We start from the raw sequence: 19,908 nt of genomic DNA, 5'->3' as shown, positions 1-19,908 counted from the left end.
AAAAGCCTAATATGCAAAGTGTCCCCTCGGGAGTTCGACCCACCTGGAGTTTGATTGCTCGTTATGATGTGTGCTGACCACCAGGGGGAGGCATGGAACGAAGGCAGCCCCAGCCGGCAGCCACTAGGGACCTACCCACGCACGAATTTCGTGCACTGGGCCTCTAGTATACAATAATTTGCCATAACTATTAAAAATAAGTAGGCTCGGGCGCGTGCAGGGAGGAGGGAGTCAATTGGAAAAACAACAACAAAAAACAAAGGGGACATCTGTAATACTTTCAACAATAAAGATAAATTAAAAAAATTAAAATAAGTAGGCTACATCAATATATAAAAATAATTTTAACTGAAAGAAGCAGAACAGAAAATAGTATGTGCACACTAGGAATATAGCTATGCAAGAATAATAAACAAGATTTATGAGGATTTTAAAAGATTGCAAAGTGATGAAAATAGCTGATGCTTTATGTTCATGAAAGTTTTGTCTTCTGTAAAGGTTACAAAAGCTGTTTCATAATAAGCAGGATATTTTTTACCCAGGATCAGAGATGTACGGAGCCCAACGAGCTGCTTCCTGCAGCCTTCTGCAGGCCTCCGTGAATGATTATGACAGGGAGCAGAGCCCAGTGGGTCTGTAACTAGGTACCCGTGTAGTTGCTGGGGATGGATGCATACTGACTATAAGATACTGACATGCCATTTTTAAGCACAGTTGGAAAATGTAAAAAGCTGTGAAGCTATAGGCAACTAACTGCACTTGAAGCTGATTTCAGTCTGGTTCAAACACAGAATAAAGAAGAGTGAGAATTTTCCATTGTGTGCGGCTTTAGACAGTGGGTTGTGACAGTGCAAAGATTTTTTCTCTCTCTTAATGATGAAACAAACAACAACGAAGGCAAAAAGAAAATGCACAAAATGTCTTTCACCTGACCAAAGTTCTCAGAGAAATCTGACCTGAGCTTCTGAGAAAGGGGCAACCGAAATGTTGTTTTCCACCAGGATGGTTGCAATTTCTCCTTCCAGATCTCCGATTCTTCCTAAAACACGCACAAAATGTCCATTTGGGTACACGGATGTCGACTCCCAGGAATCAATGCGCACAACCACCCTGAAGTCCTGCACAAAAGGAGAGAAAAAACCACCACCACCCATGAGCCCAGCGCCAGGAGTTAAGTGGATCAATTCGCAGCACCAAACAAACAAGACATAAACCGCATCGAGCTCCAAAAGTAGCCAATTTGCAAATAACGGGTGTGTATTTTTTAAAATAGGTCTTCCTGTTTTACCAAATTTCCACATGGCATATAAATGCCTAGCACAGTGCTTGGGAGGAAGGCATCACCTCTACATCAAATAAATGGGCTGGAAATTTTTAGTTTATTAAAGAAAGTTTATTTTAAAAAAAAGCCTACTAATACATTTTAGTTAACATTTGCAACACAAGGAAATAATTCATTTATGCATAGTCCAAATTAAATTCCAAAACAAAAAATCTTAATTTTTTGTGTGTGGGAGTTACTTTCTTATTTCTTAAGTCATCTTCTGTGGGGAAGAAGGTATCAGTGTGATTGATGCCAACGCTCCCCAATTCTAGCAAACCATGGATAAGGAAAGCAATATTTCCAACCGGCCTCAGGAAGCTGTATAAGGCTTCCAGACGTAAAGGTACACAATGACCAGGTTACTGTCTCATTTAGAAACAGCAAAACATCAGGCTAATCAAATTGGGTGATGCTTATACTCTTCACCACAGTAAAAGTTTAATTTCTAACTTTCTTGTTTATGCCTTCTCTCTGGTGCTATATTCCTTTATGGATAATCGATTCTGTGAAGTATCACTATATCATCCCTACAGGGCAGTGATCGTATTTCTGTATCGCTTGCTAGAAGAAAGCTTGTTAGTGTTGGCACAGTGTATCTATTCAAAGTTTCTGTGTTGGACAGCTGGGTAATGTATGTTCTCTCTGGCTGTCTTACACAGCTCTTTCTAGGACGGTTTCTCTCTGGCCTTCATTCATTAACCAAGGACTATTTAATAGATGGTTCTATATATTTAGAATTTTTAAAAAATGGGATCTCAAATGCCAGATGCTATCAATAATTTATGCCTTCTTCTTCTTCTTTTTTAAAAAATATATTTTTATTGATTTCAGAGAGGAAGGCAGAGGGGGACAGAGATAGAAACATCCATGATGAGAGAGAATCATGGGCTGGCTGCCTCCTACAAGTGCCCCACTGGGGATCGAGTCCACAACCCGGGCATGTGCCCTTGACCGGAATCGAACCTGGGACCTTTCAGTTCGCAGGCCGACACTCTATCCGCTGAGCCAAACCAGCTAGGGCAATTTATGCCTTGTTATGCAAAGGAATTAATAATGTTTTCTGGAACTGTTCAAGAGCTGGCAGAAACAGGAGGAAACAGTAGAGGTACAACGTCAGCTACCTGGAGGGCTTCTGCCTGCTGAGTGCTAATTCGGATTTTGGGAATTCTGTAATCCCAAGGTGTAACTAGGATTTTCTGAGCATTTTTCCCCTGAGATTGGACCTCTTCTTTGGATGGAAATGTCACCACATAATCCCGCCAGTTCTTCTGAAGGATGCCCACCACTCTGCCTTTGGGGAAACAAAACAAAACAAAACAAAACCTTAAGTGGTGAGATGTCACCTATTTGGACTCAGACAAGTTTAGCAGTAAGTGAGGAAGAAAGCAGGAAATACAACATCCCATTTTTTTCAAGCACATCCACACACGTCAAGAGATGCTTAACATTTGCCTTCCTAGCATTTTATTGTTAATACAGATTTTTAAAAAATTAAAAATATATATTTATTGATTTCTGAGAGGGAGAGGGAAAGGGAGAGAGAGATAGAAACATTAGTGATGAGTGAGAATCATTGATCAGCTGCTTCCTGCACATCCCACACTGGGGATGGAGCCCAAAACCCAGGCATGTGCCCTTGACCAGAATTGAACCTGGGACCCTTCAATTTGCAGGCAGATGCTTTATCCACTGAGCCAAACCGGCTAGGGCTAAAAAAATTTTTTTAATAACATTGGCAGTATGCCCTTTCTTCTGAGAGGCCTGATGTGACATTTAGAATCCCTTAGTCCCACTTTCTCTTTTGTTCTTACCTTAGTGACCTCAGGTTTAGGTATGTTGGGAAAAGTCAATGATTTTCATTGACTGGGTTTTTTTAAAATCCACTCCCTCTACTGGGCATTTTTACTATTTTTCTTGCATTTTCCCACTGGCCAAGATTGTTTGGCTCAACATGATATACAGAAAAGGATACAAATCACTTAAGTCTGATACACAACACTTTTAAACATCACTGACTGAAAAAACAAGTTTTAGTATTTAAAAATGTTGCCTTTGCCTGGCCAGAGTGGCTCAGTGGTTGAGCGTTGACTTATGAACCAGGAGGTTACAGTTTGAGTCCCAGTAAGAGCACATGCCTGATTACGGGCTCAGTCCCCAGTGTGGGGTGTGCAGGAGGCAGCCAATCAATGATTCGCTCTCATCATTGATGTTTCTATCTCTCTCTCCCTTCTCCTCTGAAATTAATAAAAATATATTTTTTAAAAAGTGCTACCTTTTCTTTTCATAAACATTTATTGAGCCTCTATCAGCAATCATCCCGTGCTAGGTACAGGGAATATAGCAGTATCAAAACAAAGTCCTTGATTTCCTGGAGTGTACATTGTAGTCTGGGTGTCTGTAGGGCTGGGAAACAGTGAACACCATAAATATATGCGAGATAGTAATGATTGCTAAGAAAGATATAAGTAGGGTAAGGTAACCCAGAGTAATAAAGGGTCAGAAGTAGCAGTTATTTTAAATAAAGTGACATGTGAGCAGAGACTTGAAGTGAGGAAAGGAGGTGTGAGGATGTTTGGGGACAGCTTGTTTCCGGTGGTGGAAAGGACAAGTTGGTGAATGTGGCAGGAGCAGAATGGTGAAGAGGACAATAACAGCAGGCAGCCCACACTGGCAGGACCTTGTAGGCCAGAGTAGGGACTTTGGATTTTATTGAAAGAAACAGGAAGTAGCCATTGGAAAATCTTGAGTGGAGATGTGGCAAGACCTAGATTTTTAAAAGGACCACAGTGACTTCTGTGTGGAGAAAAGACTATCTGGGAGCAAGGGTGGGAGCAGGAGACCAGCGAGGAGGCTGCTGGGGAAATCTCACCAAGGAGTTGCAGTGGACCCAATTAGAAGAGAAGCGGTGGAGTGCGGAGTGGCTGAATTCAGTTGGAGGTGCTAGGACTTGCTGACGTGTGAAAGAAGATTCAAGGATGACTCCAGGGTCTTTGGGTTGACCAATTTAAAGTGAACATGCTATTTATGGAGATGGGGAAGACTCAGGGAAGAGCAGGTTTGGGGGTGGAAATAGGGAATTTGTTATTAGGCATGTTAAGTTTGAGATGCCCATTAGACATCCAGGGGAAGATGCCAAATGAACAACCGCGTAGACAAGACTGGAGGCTAAAGGTGTCTGGGCTGGAGATAGAAAGCCAGACTGAATGAGAGCTCCTATGGAGAGTGCGCAGGAGAAAGAGATCCAGAGAGGAGCCAGGTGCATGCAAGAGGACAGACAATACGCTGAGAGGAACCAGCAAAGGAGCAACCTGCAGGGGAGGGAAGAACCTGAGGGGGAGCGACCTGCAGGGGAGGGAAGAACCCAAAGCCAAAGACAAGGATGTGGTCCAGAGGCCAATTGCTACCAACAGGCTACATATGCCAAGGACTGCTGGCAATGAGGTCACTGGTGACTTTGACAAGAGGTCAAGGTTTTCTTTTTAGGGTGGGGAGTGGGGGACGCACCTGAATGTAGTGTCTCTGGGAGAAAATGGGCAGAGAAGACACAGAGAGAATGCAAGATAACTGTTTCACTGAGTCTCGCCACAAACTGAAGCAGAGAAAAGGGTGGTAGCTGCAGGGGATGTGGGGCTCAGGGGGGTTTTGTTTTTGTTTTAAGATGGGAGATACTGCAGCATACTTGGGTGCTGATGAGAATAAAATAAACCTGCAGAGAGGGGAAGCTGATAATGTAGGAAAAGAGCCGATATCGTGTATTAATAATTGCAAAATTTCTGGATTGTTGAGGAGAGGCAAAATAAACATTTCACAAGAAAAATGGGTAACTGTGGGACTTCCAGCTGGCTCACCTGTGGGCATGGGTTCACTGGGGGAGTCCCCTGTGGCCTTGTCATCACTGTCGTTCTCACACAAGGCAACGGTTCTTCCTTTCCATTCGCTTTTAGGAAGCAGTTCCACAACCACCGTGTCTCCATGAATCGAGCGGTTTCGAGCCTTCATCCCGTGGATGAGGATGTCGCTAACTAAACCTGTGTTTGGGACAGCACAGAGAAACCCCATAAAGTCAAGGGGGGTGCCACACCAGGGAGGCGCTTCGAACATAATATATCAGATCTAATCAGCTTTCCTACAAAGAAAAGCCTCCTTCTTTAAAAAAATAGGTCGAGCTTCTTTATTTTGTTCACAGGCTAGGAATGAGGAAACACAGCCACCATGTCATACTCTATAATGTGCTTTCATAAAGGATCACCTTCAATCATCCTTTAAAATAGGTAACAGTTCCTTACATGAGACCATGTAAGCCTACACTGGGATTCTGTCACACACCTGCAGGGGCCACGCAGCCAGGGCGAGGCCAGCAGGCTGATGAACTATGGATACTGCAGCACTGACATGGAGGGGGGTAGGGTGGGGAATTCTGACGAGCAAAAGCCCGGAGAAAGCCATTGCGTCTCATTCTCCTTCAGCCCAGCCATGCTCCCTGACTGTCAGGGTTTTCTGCACCTTGTCATTGTACAAGTACGAAGTAGACTCCATCATTCAACTTATTTACATATTTTCTTCATTTTATACTTTTTTAGTGATTCCAATGAGGTAATATAGCACATTGAGGCAATTCAGGGCAATGTCTTAAAATCATGGTCAGACTGCCTCAGTGGCAGTCTCGGCCCCCCACTCAGCAACTGTTGATCTTGGGCAAGTTACTGTGCGTCCCTGGAAATTAGTTTCCTCACGTGTAGCCTTGTGTATCCTCATGTAGAAAAGGTGGAAAACAATAATACCTATGTTAAGTGTTCAGAAAAGTACCTAGTATATAGTAACCACTCAATAAAATATTAGCTATTATAATTTTTAAAGTTTCTGACAATAAATTCAGAAATTATCAACAAAAAGTTAGAGAAGAAAAAAAAAAAAAAAATCAACTCATGATCCCACACGCCCAGTATACATGGGGATATCTGACATGGCATATACGATGTGACAACTTCAACTTTGCTTTCTTCATTGGGTAATATCAGAATGAAAAGCCAGTATGGAGATTTATGTAAGGTTTATACTGAACCTGAATCTTTACTGCTGGCTCCTTGAAGTCGCACAAAAGCTTCTATTTGTGCTCTGTGTTTGTTGACGTTCAGAATTCCCTGAAATCATAATAAAAATCAGTGTAGAAATTTTTTCCCTGCCTGCTTTACCTCCAAAAGATAAAAACTTAAATTTAAAAAAACCTATATAAAAATATCCCCATAATACTCTTATAAGGTCTGTGATCCCTTTGTTTTGGACTAATATTCATCACCTCAGGTTTCTTTTCTCCAGAAAATACACCATCATTTTGAACTATTCTTAGCTATACCAAGTGTTGAAAGTGCCAGGATCTATCTTACCTAAGCGATGAGTGGTCTTTAAAAACCTTCTTTCTCTGCCGAAACCGGTTTGGCTCAGTGGATAGAGCGTCGGCCTGCGGACTGAAAGGTCCCAGGTTCGGTTCCGGTCGAGGGCATGTACCTGGGTTGCGGGCACATCCCCGGTGGGAGATGTGCAGGAGGCAGCTGATCGATGTTTCTCTCTCATCGATGTTTCTAACTCTCTATCTCTCTCCCTTCCTCTCTGTAAAAAATCAATAAAATATATTTAAAAAAAAAAATAAATAAAAAAATAAAAACCTTCTTTCTCAAAGTACTCTCCCAAGAATGTTGTGAAATTTACTCCCAAGTTGGAAGAATTAGTCCTTCTAGGTATATTAATTTAAAATGCCCACACTTAAGGGAAGGAATTCAGTGTTGTATTCTCAAATTTCTGCCTGCATAGAAGTAATCTGAGTAGTTTGTTAAAAATGTAAAATCCAAGACAGAACAATTCTGTATCTTGATTGTGGAGGTAGACACACAAATCTAACCATGTGATAAAACTGCACAGAAACACACACACACGAGTACATGCAAAACTTAAAATCTGAATAATTTTATCTGCTTTATTCTCAAGACCCTGACAGCATATGGGTTTCTAAGTTCTGGGGGTGTGGGGGGGGTCATAAAGGACCCTTGAAAGGGGTGAAAAAATGACAAAGGAGTGAAGAAGCCAAATTTCACAAATTTTACAATTTTGCCAAACCTCCAGACCCTGATTCAAAAATACATTCTCTTTCCCAGTGATAGAAGGCATTTACAAGGTTACTCGTGTGATGCTCAATGTGTAATCCAATTAAGAACACGACAGAGCAGTTCCAACCAGACAGCCATGTCTACAGGAAGAATGACTCCCAAAGCACCTTACACATCACTGGCCTGGGCTTGCTCATACCCACCCATCTTGTTTACAGCCTTTGACATTAGACACCCCTGACAGGAGACAGGAAGAGCACATACTGGCCGGTCCTGCTGTGCACTCCTCATGACCACCTCACCTGGATATAGCGTCCGGACTTAATGCCAGCTTCTAACACTTCCAGGGGAAGGTGTTCAGGGTACTCCTTCCTGTGGCTCTCCTGACTCTCATTCTCTCTTTCCCGCCGAGACTGAAGGATAGAGTCACAAAGCTCGTGGGCAGCTTTTAAATCAGGCCAAAAATTGTCCAGGTAATTCTGCATTCAATGGAGGCACAAGAGAAACATGGTCAGAAGAGAATAACTCTTCATTACAGTAGCATTATAAAACAATCCCAAACAGGAATGGCCAGCATGCAGTTTTGAAGATGTGTCAAATGAGCATTACCTTCCTAAACCTCATGCTACCAGTTCACTTCCTGCCATCTCATTAACCCCTGAAGCCTTGCCAATGAACCCCAGGGAGGCCGTTCCTCCATGGAACCCTTCCACCTCCCTGATTACACTGAACTTTCAAATCTCCTTCTCTCTCTCTCCACAGACAGGCACATACACACCAACAGTCTGCCTGGCATGTCATTGCTGCAGATAATGGCCTATAATGAATGGACAGAAAAAGCTCCTATCTTCTTTTTTTAATACCCTGCAATGTTTGAAATTTATAAGAAACTTAAGAACATAAACATGGCAAGAAGTAAAGTGTATAAGAAAATGTCTCCCTGCCCTCAATCCACTGGCAATGTCAAATGAGCAGAAAGTGGGGAAAGTCAAGTGAGCAAAGTACTGGTATTCTTTGGTGTTAGGCTTTCCCCCACTTCATAAGCTCCCAGAAGACTGAGCCTTCTTCTCAGGCTGTCCACAGATGTAGTAACACTCCTCATGTAAATGATACTCGAAGTTGCCATTAGTGTGATGACCTGGTATGAACATAACTTTGAAGCAAGTGGCCAGAGTCCCCCCCGATATTACCAAATACCATTGAACATCTTGGCGTAGTTCTTTCAGAAAGGCCCTGGACAAAACCCCAAGGCGATCACGCACAAGAGGACAGTGTGGTGGGTAAGGTTAGCTGGTTACTTCTACTCTGTGTGTCCAGGGAACAATCCCTCAAATGGACGACTCTCACTAAACAAAATCAAATTTAGATAGGATTTTTAATTCAACTTTAAAAAAATATTTATTGATTTCAGAGAAGAAGGGAGAGGGAGAGAAAGATAAAAACATCAATGATGAGAGAGAATCATTGATTGGCTGCCTCTTGCAGGCCCCACACTGGGGATCGATCCAGCAATCCGGGCATGTGCCCTGGCTGGGAATCAAATCTCTTGGATTATAGGGTAATGCTCAACCACTGAGCAATACCAGCTGGGCATTAATTCAACTTTAGGTCTAAGGTAGGATCTAGCATTCTCTTTCTGTGCTTAAAAAGAAAATACATGATCCTTGTTAACTCTAGCTTTCCTCCCACTAATTTCAGGGTCCTGTTCAAACTACTTCCTTTCTTACCCTAGTTCTCCCAGAAGTTCTTTCTGTGCTAACACTGGTACCCCAATTCTGTGGTCACTTATCATTTATTAGCACCAAGAATTAGTCTCTGCTCAAAAAAAGCAACTGTTGCACACCATGAGTATGAGCCTCAGACACCAAAGGTTTGGTAAAAGCTGGGTTTGATTCTTCCTAAGGAGAATAGGAAATGTTTACTTAGGATTAGTGGCAGTTGCTCTTGTGGTGCAGCTGGGTAAGGTGGAAAACATAATTCAGAAAATTGTGTGAGGGGGGTCAGGAAAGACACCAGAAGTTACAGGAGCCTTGGTAAAAGTTGTCTGCTTAAGTATGTGTGTGTTTAAATTTATGCATTTTTATTTAACAAATAACTTCAGTAAACAGCACTGTAAAGTGAACTGTTAAAATTAAAAGACATTTAAAACAAGAATGTGAGTAGTATGAAACAAAATGGGCAACTCGGTGAGAAGTGAATATACAGTGGTCTGTTTTAGTGCTAATTGAAAATAAGGCTTGCTTAAGTAATAGCTGTTGCATAAGCCACAGTACAACTTAACATGTTCATTGACAAAGCAAATAAATGTTTTATAGCTAAAACATCAAGGAAAAAGTACTGATAAAAAAGTCTGCCTGGTCAATCTGGCTCAGTGGTTGAATGTCAACCTATGAATCAGGAGGACATGGTTGACTTCTGGTCAGGGCATGTGCCCAGGTGCCTGAGTGCCTGGGTTGCGGGCTCGATCCCCAGTAGGGGGCATTCAGAAGGCAGCCCATTGGTGATTCTTTCTCATCATTGATGCTTCTGTCTTTCTCTCCCTCTCCCTTCCTCTCTGAAATCAATTAAAATATATCTACACTAATAAAAGAGAAATATGTAAATTGGTCATCACTCTGCTATGCCCACCAGCCAATCAGGATGAGCATGCAAATTAACCCAACAAAGATGGCGGGTTAATTTGCATACACAGGCACGGAGCGAAGACTGAAGACAACTGAAGACTGAAGAGGCTTGGCTTCTCCGCTGTGGCCAGACCAAAGGCCTGGGTCCCGGGTGCCGGAGGAAAACCGGTGCCGGCAGCAAGGGGAAGGAAGGCCTATTGTGTGAATATTCGTGCAATGGGCCTCTAGTTTAAAAGTAAAAGTCTTACTCCTAAATTGCAAAAAAAAATACCCCACACATAAATCTAAACTAAATTGCAACTAACTACATTAAATGATTAGAAGTGATTTTAAAAAAAGCAACAACAGGCTTTAAACAAAATAAAATGAATAAAATAAAATAAATTCATCCAAAGGTCTCCAATTCAGCAAATTCTATATAAATTAAGGACTTTATGTAAATCAACAAATTTATTTTGCAGAAAAATTTCTAGTACTTTTATCCAAGGTTTGAATTTATAAAGAGAAGGCATAAAAGTTACCAAGATTAACTTTTACTATGATAAACCACCTATTCCAGAGGGTTTATTGCCTTCGCTCTTACCCATCTAACTTCAAGTCCCCACAGAAAATTCTGGGCTTCCTTCACACATGATCTTCACAGTATCTCCTTTCTCCTGTTATCATTCACTTCTATGAAGCCCTCGGTCACAGAGGAGTTTGCTTAGGAGATGCTATACAAAATAAAACTGTACTATACCACTGAACTACAAAGAAAAGCAATTTTCACAAAAAGCAGAAAAATGTGATTTTAGTCAACTGTCCTCTGCAGGAACAAGACATGATGTATTGCAACAGAAAAAATAAGTGACACTGCCATTAATATCCAGTGCCCTGGAATTCACTGGCACGCCAGAACACTTTTTATAGTGGGGCCAAGAGAATTCTATTGGCAAATCTTTAGCAATACACACACCTTGAAACACTTATAGAATCTACAATTTGAAATCCAACTAGACTTTCTGTAAACTGACAGGGGTAATGGAGGGCCTCATTCTAGTCTCTCAATCAAAAAAAGATATCAACCATTGGAACTTGATTGACCAACTGGGCAGACAGAAGAGACAAGTAATCGACGGAGAGATTAATACTCATCCTACTGTCCCAAAAGGTACCTACAAAATAGGAGAACTGTGTTGCTAAGACGGCCCAAGAACCTGTCACCGAGAATGCTGCTCCTTCCTATGATCTGTACACCAAACTGATCCAACAGCTCTCACATAAACAATATCATGTCTCACCCCTTCCTTTAGTCTCTCAACCCCCATGCATATTCATAAGTGGGGAAGAGTGAAGAAACTAGACTGGCCTTTAAAACTGTGTTTTATGTGTATTCAGAGGAATTATTTGGGAGGCAGTAAAGCATGATAGTTAAGAGCTTTGGAATAAAGACTGCCTGTGTTCTAATCCCAGTTCTACCACTTTCTACCCATGTGACCTTGGGCAAGTTGCTTAGCCTTTCTGTGCTTTAGTTTTCTTCCTCACCAATAAAATGGGGATGATAACACATACCTCACTGGGTTATTGCCAGAATTAAATGAAATAATACACTTAGAACAGTGTGTGGCATAGATATGTCGGCTATTGCTAGTTGGTGGAACTATGTAAAATCGCCATTTTGTAGGTCAAAACAACAGAACAGTGGCAATTTTATAAGATTCAACCTATCATCATTATCATCATCACTAATATTGTTACTGCTGAAACTACATAAGTTTCTGTCAACAGGGGCTTGTTGGACTGAGGTCTTGGATGCTGTAGGCCTTACAGTCACAGGTAGTTTGCCCAGATTTGCAAAAGTCAAGATTAATTAGCTGGGGAGTAATGAAGATATGGAACTTCTTTAAGTCTTCCTTCATTCTTTATTTTCCCTTTCCTATATTGCCAAAGGGATCTAGAGTGCTCTGGGAACTACTTAGGAAATGAACACATACACACACACACACACACACACATACACACACACACACACACCAGCTGGAAATACCTTGAAAGAAATCACAAACACTCCTTCTGTTTCACTTCCATACTGTGGAACCGCCTCTTCATCTTCTGTCACCATAATGATGGGCATCCTGTCCTGGCAGTGGTGATAGTACCAAACGGCTGCATTGTATATGCTCCTAGAAAAGCAAAGGGCAGGTGAGCCCTCAAACACAAGCTCTTACTCAGAATTTTATATCTTACTTTTGATCTGCTATCCTTTGGTTTATACAGCGAACTATCCACTCAACAAATACTTCCTGAACACCATTATAAATACACCCCGGGTTGGGTACTCTGGGGGACACAAAGATGAATCAAAAAGTGCTTGACATCTCTTTTCCCTACGACATCCAGCCACCACTCCAATCTCTTTCATTTCCTCATCCGGCCTAAATCCTATGAGGTTCTGCCATCTGTTAACACTTTTTAATTAGAGGGCTGAGTGACACAGCACCACATGGATGACAAGCTATGTGAGGCTTAAACGATAAAACAAGCCCCGGCTGGGTGGCTCAGTTGCTTGGAGCGTCCTCCCATACACCAAAAGGTTACGGGTTTGATTCCGGATCAGGACACATACCTCGGTTACAGGTTCAATTCGGGTCAGGGCGGATATGGGCGGCAACGGATGGATGTTTCTCTCTCCCCCTTCCTTTCTCTCTAAAAATAAATGAAAAAGCATATCTTAAAAAGCTAAAGGGGGCACTAACTCAAAGCCCTAGCCTCCGACCTTCGAGGTAACTTCTTAGGTACACGCTACTCAGCTTCTCAGAGGATCCCAGCAGGACGGAGCCTCAGTCTCCACCGCATTAACACATCCTTTCCTGCGTTCCCTCCTTCTCTGTCTCACTCTCCCTACTTCCTCAGTCCTGCTTATGGGAATTGCCTCAGAAGTAAACAACTCACACCAAGTCCTTGCTTCAGGCTCTGCTTTTAGGTGGATCTAAACTATGACACGGCTCTTCCTGGAACAGATCTACTGGAATTAACCTGCCAGTTTCAGCTTAATAAGACTAGCTGGGATAATAGAGCTATGCCAGAAAAACTGAGATCTTAGCTTAAGAGTAGGACTCCCCGTCTTCCCACACACAAGCATTAAAGTGATGATGTTTGGATCACTGGAATGACTCTGCTAGCTATTAAGGTCTGGGGCAAACTTACTCTGGGTATAACCTCCCTAATTGTAACTTCTAAAATAGATCAATTAGGTATTCAACTGACATATCTAAAATATTGACATGGTAAGCAGTTCAACATTAATCATGGTTCCAGAATAATTGTTGATTTTAGCATACCGCTTAATGCCCAAATAGCCAACGATAAAGAAATTACAGAAGATCATATGAACACTCACAGCAATTCAGTGCCATACCTGGTCTGCCACTTTTCCATGGATTCTCCTCTTTCCCGAGGGAGATAGCAGTATTGCTGGAATTCATTAGCAAAGAGAACGCAATCATGACGCGCATCCTTCAGGAGGTTTCGCAATTTATTATACTGTCTGTGACACAGAGGAGAAAAATAAATCTAACACAGCAGGTACTCATCTACTGCCAGCTCTTGCTAAGGATCAAAAAAGATGAGACAGTTTAGAGAAAAAGATGGATCATTTAAAACCTGAGAACCATTTATTTAATATTGGCCTTAGTGTGCACAGTATCATTGGGCTTCTCTTTCTCAATTTCTGTCTGCTAGAATGTGCCTGGGCAGGGCCTCATTAATTAGTCTGTGGATCAATCCAGCCCCTCTAAACCTCTTCCTCCTTCTGGGACTTCTGGCCATTTATTATGTAATTATATGACGCTGCCCCACAGAGCCCCCACTTCAAAGGCTCATGGAGGACACAGGCCAGCAGACTTTTGCACTTTACTTTTGTACCTCACTTTGTTCTCTAAGTGGCATTAGGCATTAGTACCTTTTACTTTTTGCTGGCAGCCCTAGAAAACTAAGTATGGGGATTTATCTGTAAATTTTATTTATGCAGCCACGTCATTTACATGAGTGAGGCCAGCTTCACCTGTCAGAGAACTAACAGAGAGTTTTAAGGTTTCCCATCAGGAGATCCTTCCAACGTTAGTCCAAGTCACAAATCAAATATGAGGTCTTCTATGGGTCAATTTCTGAGAAGGTGCTTTTCAATAGTCTGGGTAATGTGGACTACAGAATATTTAGTTATTTCTCAGGAAGACAATGTTTATTTAAAAAGAGATTGATATTAAACCAGATATTAAATTAGCATAAAAATTATCCAAGGTCGATGCCTTATTATTATTTAGTATAATAAAATTTGTGCCCTTCCATTCCCACCACCAGGTTGCCACCATGGGTTTTTAAGAAATTAGTCTTTTCATGAAAGCAAAGGCAGAACTCTCCAAATAAATGCTAACCACCATTATCTGCGTGGCCTTAACATTTCATTAGAAAACAAGAAACACTGATTTTCTTTTCTTAGTAATCTAAAACTGAGCCAACATAAAAAACATTATTTGAATCATCAAATAATACAACTTATAATTCCCTAATAAACAAAGGGATTGATTTTCACTTCTGTGGATGGCAGCTTTCCTTAACAGATCCCACTGTGCAGAAAAAGCTGCCCCACCCCAAAATGCCTAGAACCCACTAAATCGGTAACTTTCCCATGTTCACAGATACACTGAAAATCATTTTTAAAACCTCTTAGATTATGCACAGAAGAGTCTACACCACCTGTCAACAGTGATCATCCCTGCAGACTGGTGAGGCCAAGACTTTTACTTTCTGCTTTACACATTTCTGTCATGCATGAATTTTTTCAAATCAGCATTTATTTGTTAAGCAATAAGAAATATTTTAGAAGAGGCTTCATAAACATCTACAATTTATTATTTCAGAGGAAACACCAAAAACATACTGCCCATTTTTCCTGATCATATCCTTCATAGTTTGTGTTCCCTTTATCTACCGTCACATTTTATACACTCCCAATAAAGCACCTGAACTTAGTGTAATTATTTGTTTACAAATCATCCCCCTTATTCAACATCCTTCATCCAGCAAATTTTTGCTGCTCTCTTCCATGTGCCAAGTCTTTTGCTCCACTGCATGCCCTCAGGGGCCGCCACCCAGACATCTCACTGCTGTCCTTTGTCTGAAGCAGTCCTGCTCATGGTAAACCCAACAGAACCACCCCATCCTCAAAAAAAAAAAAAAAAAAAAAAAAGAAATGAAATAAAATAAAAATAAAAACGAGAACTACCAAAAGACCCAGCAATCCCACTTCTGGGTTGAGACCCCGAAGAATTGAAAGCAGGGTCTCAAAAGATATTAGTACACCCCTGTTCAAAGCAGCGTTACTCACAATAGCCCAAAACTGGAAGCAACCTAAGTGTCCTTTGACAGGTAAATGGAAAAACCAGAAGGTGCTATATATCTGTATGTACCATGGGATATCATTCAACCTTAAAAAGGAAGTTCTGGTACATGCTATAACATGGATGAAGCTTGAAGACATGATGTCGAGTGAAATAAGCCTGGCACAAAAGTGCTGTATGAGTCTGCTTATATGAATTTCCTTGAGTAGTCAACTTACAGACAGGAAGTAGAATAGTGGTTGCCACGGGATGGGGAAGGGAAGAGTGGGAAGTTAGTGATTAATGGGGGTAGAGTTTCAGTCTGGGAAGATGAAATAAGTTCTGGAGACTGGTTGATAACAGGAATGCACTCAATGTCACTGAACTGTACACTTTTAAATGGCAAATGTTATGTTATATATATTTTACCACAATTTTTAAAAATAGCTATACTAATTGGTAAAACAAAATAAAACAAAAACCAGAACTGCCCATTTTAGTGGGACAAGTGCCATGAAAGGCAAAGTTTGGGGTGTGACAAGAACACGAGAGGGATGGGGAAGGCATCTGGGAGGAGGCAACACTGGAGTCCTGAAGGATGAATGGGAGTTAGCCAGACAAAGGGCCCAAGGGAGGAGAGAGGGTATTGATGCTCAAGACAGCAGACAGTCTGGTTCATCTTTGTATCTTCAGTGCTTAATCCAAAACAGGTGCTCAATAAACGTTTTCCAAACGAATCAATGAACTCACAACCTCTGTGTGACAACAGTGATCCAAATACAGGATATTCCTCAGAAGAAACTGACCTCCTCAGAACCCAGTTACTCTTTTGCTAGGCTTCCTACACAACACAGCATTTGTTGTGCCACTGCATTTTTTTTTTTTTTTTTGGTGAGGGATTACAAATTTATTCGATCATTCGCACACCAGGTGGCTGAGCTTGGATGGCTCCAGCCGCCACTGCATTTCTGACCCAGGTATTCTCAAATCCTGTCCTTCCCAAATACTGATGTTCTTGTTCTACAAGCCAGATCCAGGGGGTTTAGCACCAAATGAGAAGAAAGATAATTCTTCCTAATGTTTAGAAAATTACATAACTTAAAAAAGAATTTCCTCAATTTTAAGTTTCATCCCCTTATATTTTCCTTAGATTTTGAGTGTGCTTCCATTTGTCAACTACCTATCAGCTGGATAAAACAAATAAACAAATGGCACAAGACTATCAACGGGGAAAGCAGGAGAGAAACAGGGAATCACTCTGAGTGTGACATTTGGATTTTCTTGTAGGCATGAGGGCTCATGGTTATAATTTAATAGTGCACACATACAATACAGTCATTTTTTTTTGCTAGTCAGGGTTGGCGGTGCATATTATACTAGTAGAATTGAGAAACTTGCATGGAACCAACAAAGAACATCCATAGTGCCTTGAACAAGTTTGGCCTGAATGATCGGAGAATAATAGTTTTAGACAATGAAGTACAATTAAATTATCTTAAGTTTTAAAAATTCCAGTCTTACAGAAAACCCCTAGTTTCCTTGGACTGGCTTCAGTGTTTTCCAAATCTCTATTATCAAAAACATTTCAAACAATTTCTTAGTGGGGCTGAACTTACCTTCTTTAAATTGATTTTTTTTTTTTTTTTTTACTATTTTTATTCAAGGTGATCTCACAGATGCAACATCCCTTCATCCCATCCCCCTGCTGACTATACTCTCTGGGGATTAGAAGTGGGTGTCCCACAATCAGTGGGGAAGTGAGTTGTGCATTCAGCATTGTGTTTCTTCAACCAGTTTCCCCAGAACCTTGGTAGGGACTAGTAGACTTACTTTCAAAGGTCCTTGAGTTTTCTACAAGAATTTTATGTTTCCATTTATATTAGGTGATACTCTTAAAACATTTCTAACAGAGTATCTTTTGGACCAGCTGAATGACTGCCTTCTAACTACAGTGCCCTTTGTGGTCAGCGCCTGCCCTCCTGGCAGCCTCAGACACTTCAAACTCAAGACCTTTCTCTGCCCCTCCCCCTCAGACCTCGTTGGGTGCATCCTCTCTCCATCCACTTACATAAGCCAGAAAGCTTAGCGTTATCCTTGACACCACCTTCTTCCTCACCTCACTTATCTAAATCCATACTAAGTTCTACAGGTTTTTTTTTTTTTTAAAAAGTAACAGCTTTATTGAGATATAATTCACATACCATAAAATTCACCCTTTAAAATGTTCATTTCAATGGTTTTTAGTATAGTCACTGAGTTATGTAACCATGCCCACGATCTAATTCCAGAACATTTCATCACCTTCAAAAGAAAAATACCCATTAAGCAGTCATTCTCCATTTCCCCTGACCCCCAGCCTCTGGCAACCTAACTAATCTACTTTCTGTTTCTTGGATTTACCTATTCTGACATTTTATATAAGTAGAATCATACACTATATAATTTTTCTGTGTGGTTAGTTTCTTTCACTTAGAATAATATTTTCATGGTTCATCTAGTTGTGGCATGTACCAGTTCTTCATCCCTTTTTATGGCTGACTAATATTTCTTTGCATGAATAAACCACATTTTATGTAACCATTCAGCAATTGATAGACATTTGGGTTTTTCCATTTTTTTGGCTAATATAAATAGAGCTGCTATGAACATTCATGTACAAGTTTTTGCGTGGACATGTTTTCAATTCTCTTGGTCACATGCTTAGGAAGTTCTATAGATTTTACCTACTAAGTAGCTATTTGAAATGTCTATTTCTCTCCATCTCTAAGCTACCAACATATCTCGTCTGAACTAAAGCAACAGCCTCCTGTCTTCTGCCTGCCTTTTCTCCACTGGCCCTGGCATCTTTTCAAAACAGCAATCTAATTATGTCGTTTCACCCTGCTTAAGACCCTTCACTGACATCCCTGAGGCCCCGAGGTCTATCATCCAATCCAGGGCCTTCTTTATGTTCCTTGAGCAGCATGCCCTTCCCTATGACCTTGCACAGCAGTTTCCTCACCTGGGAAGCTTTTCTCTGGTTTATACCCACTCATCCCTCAGAGCTCAGTAGAGGCACCGCCCTCAGGAAAGCCTTTCCCGTCTCCCTGATGACTTCCGGCTCTCCTGGAGCCCTGTACCTGGCCTTCAGTGCACCTGTCACAGCTGCAGTTCTCCATCTGTTTACCTGATTCTGCCTGTTCCCCTCAAGATCATATCCACTTTTGTTCACTACTGTGTCCTCAGTGCTGGCAGTTTCTGGAACCTACAGTCTTTCAATAAAGATTTGTTGAATAAAAAAACAAACACCTGTGAATGAATGTGGTCAACAAGACAGCCTTACAGAGTTATCAAGAAACGCCTCATTAAATAGTCATTTGAGGATTGTTAGATGGCACAATGTGTGATTATCCTGAACAATCAAAACCTTAACTTTTCATACTGTTTTGTATAATATACTAATGAGACCAGGCCATTTTTCTGCATCAATATTATTTAAATAAAAAAACCCCAAAGTCATATTAAATATAGGAGCAGATTAGAGCTATGTCTCTCTCCAACTCTGGTAATTTCACTTCAGTAAATTAATGTCATCTGTCACATTAAATTAATGTTCATTTGCAGTTTTCTGATTTTACAGTTTTGTTTATTGAATTTGAAGGTTTGATTTTTTGTTTTGTTTTGTTTTGTTTTGTTTTGTTAATCCTCGCCCTAGCATATTTTTCCATTGATTTTTAGTGAGAGTGGAAGAGAGAGGAAAAGACACAGAGAAACACATCAATTGGTTGCCTCCTGCACAAGCCGACCAGGGAGGGCCTGGGCCAGGGAGGTGCCTGCAACCAAGGTATGTGCTCTAGACCAGAATCAAACCCAGGACCCTTTGGTCCACAGGTAGATGCTCTATCCACTGAGCCAAACTGGCTAGGGCTCTATTTGGTCTTAGTGTTGTATTAAGTACTTAAGCATGAGGACTTACACCTAGCTTTATGTTTAAAGATATTTAAATAGTAATACAACAAAATAATTTAAATTAACACTGTGTGTCCATGAGAAATGTTTTCTTTTAGAAACAAAGTCAGTGATATTACTCATGTTGAGTAACACTGATGTATTGGATGGGGATAGATCATATTGGCCTCTTAGATCCTCTTTGACTATAATAGTCCATGATCCCTATCTTATGATATATATTGAGGAACTAGGCACGAACTATTGAGACTCTGAAGCTATACAGAAGAAATCAGAAAGGGGGGTCAAAAAGAGAAAGCAAGGCATCCTTAAACTAGACACTAGACCAGAGCAGGACTTTTATTTTATTTTTTGTTAATCCTCACCCGAGGATATTTTCCATTGATTTTTTTTTTTTTAATAGAGTAGAAGGGAGGGGGAGAGACAGAGAGAGAACACATTGACTGGTTGCCTCCCGCATGCACACCCTGGGCCCGGGATCAAGCCTGCAACTGAGGTACCTGCCCTTGACTGGAATCCACCCAGGACTCTTCAGTCTGCAGGCTGACACTCTA

General features: G+C 41.1%; 1 protein-coding gene and 1 long non-coding RNA gene across 7 annotated transcripts in view; both read right to left on the bottom strand.

Annotated features, from left to right (window-relative positions):
- The window catches only part of DIS3L (DIS3 like exosome 3'-5' exoribonuclease), a 34,109-nt gene that overhangs the window by 9,809 nt on the left and 4,392 nt on the right, over positions 1-19,908 (bottom strand). For 4 of the 6 annotated variants that reach the window (XM_036305486.1, XM_036305454.1, XM_036305462.1 and 1 more), the window contains exons 3-9: positions 13,447-13,575; positions 12,076-12,211; positions 7,728-7,904; positions 6,387-6,465; positions 5,173-5,352; positions 2,446-2,615; positions 957-1,118 (exon numbers count right to left, since the gene is read on the bottom strand). In XM_036305486.1, coding sequence (XP_036161379.1) covers positions 957-1,118; positions 2,446-2,615; positions 5,173-5,352; positions 6,387-6,465; positions 7,728-7,904; positions 12,076-12,211; positions 13,447-13,575 — 1,033 coding nt within the window. Of the gene's footprint in view, positions 1-956; positions 1,119-2,445; positions 2,616-5,172; positions 5,353-6,386; positions 6,472-7,727; positions 7,905-12,075; positions 12,212-13,446; positions 13,638-19,908 lie in introns of those variants that run through there. The other 2 variants (XM_036305479.1, XM_036305494.1) reach the window with 2 other exon arrangements.
- LOC118654194 lies at positions 17,037-19,065 on the bottom strand. The gene is made up of 2 exons (XR_004966987.1): positions 18,573-19,065; positions 17,037-17,707 (listed from the first exon to the last, which is right to left on the bottom strand). It is a non-coding gene; the product is annotated as an uncharacterized LOC118654194 (long non-coding RNA).

This window comes from Myotis myotis, unplaced genomic scaffold, assembly GCF_014108235.1.
Source record: "Myotis myotis isolate mMyoMyo1 unplaced genomic scaffold, mMyoMyo1.p scaffold_m19_p_1, whole genome shotgun sequence".
NCBI lineage: Eukaryota > Metazoa > Chordata > Mammalia > Chiroptera > Vespertilionidae > Myotis > Myotis myotis.
This window is presented reverse-complemented; position numbering and strand designations above follow the sequence as displayed.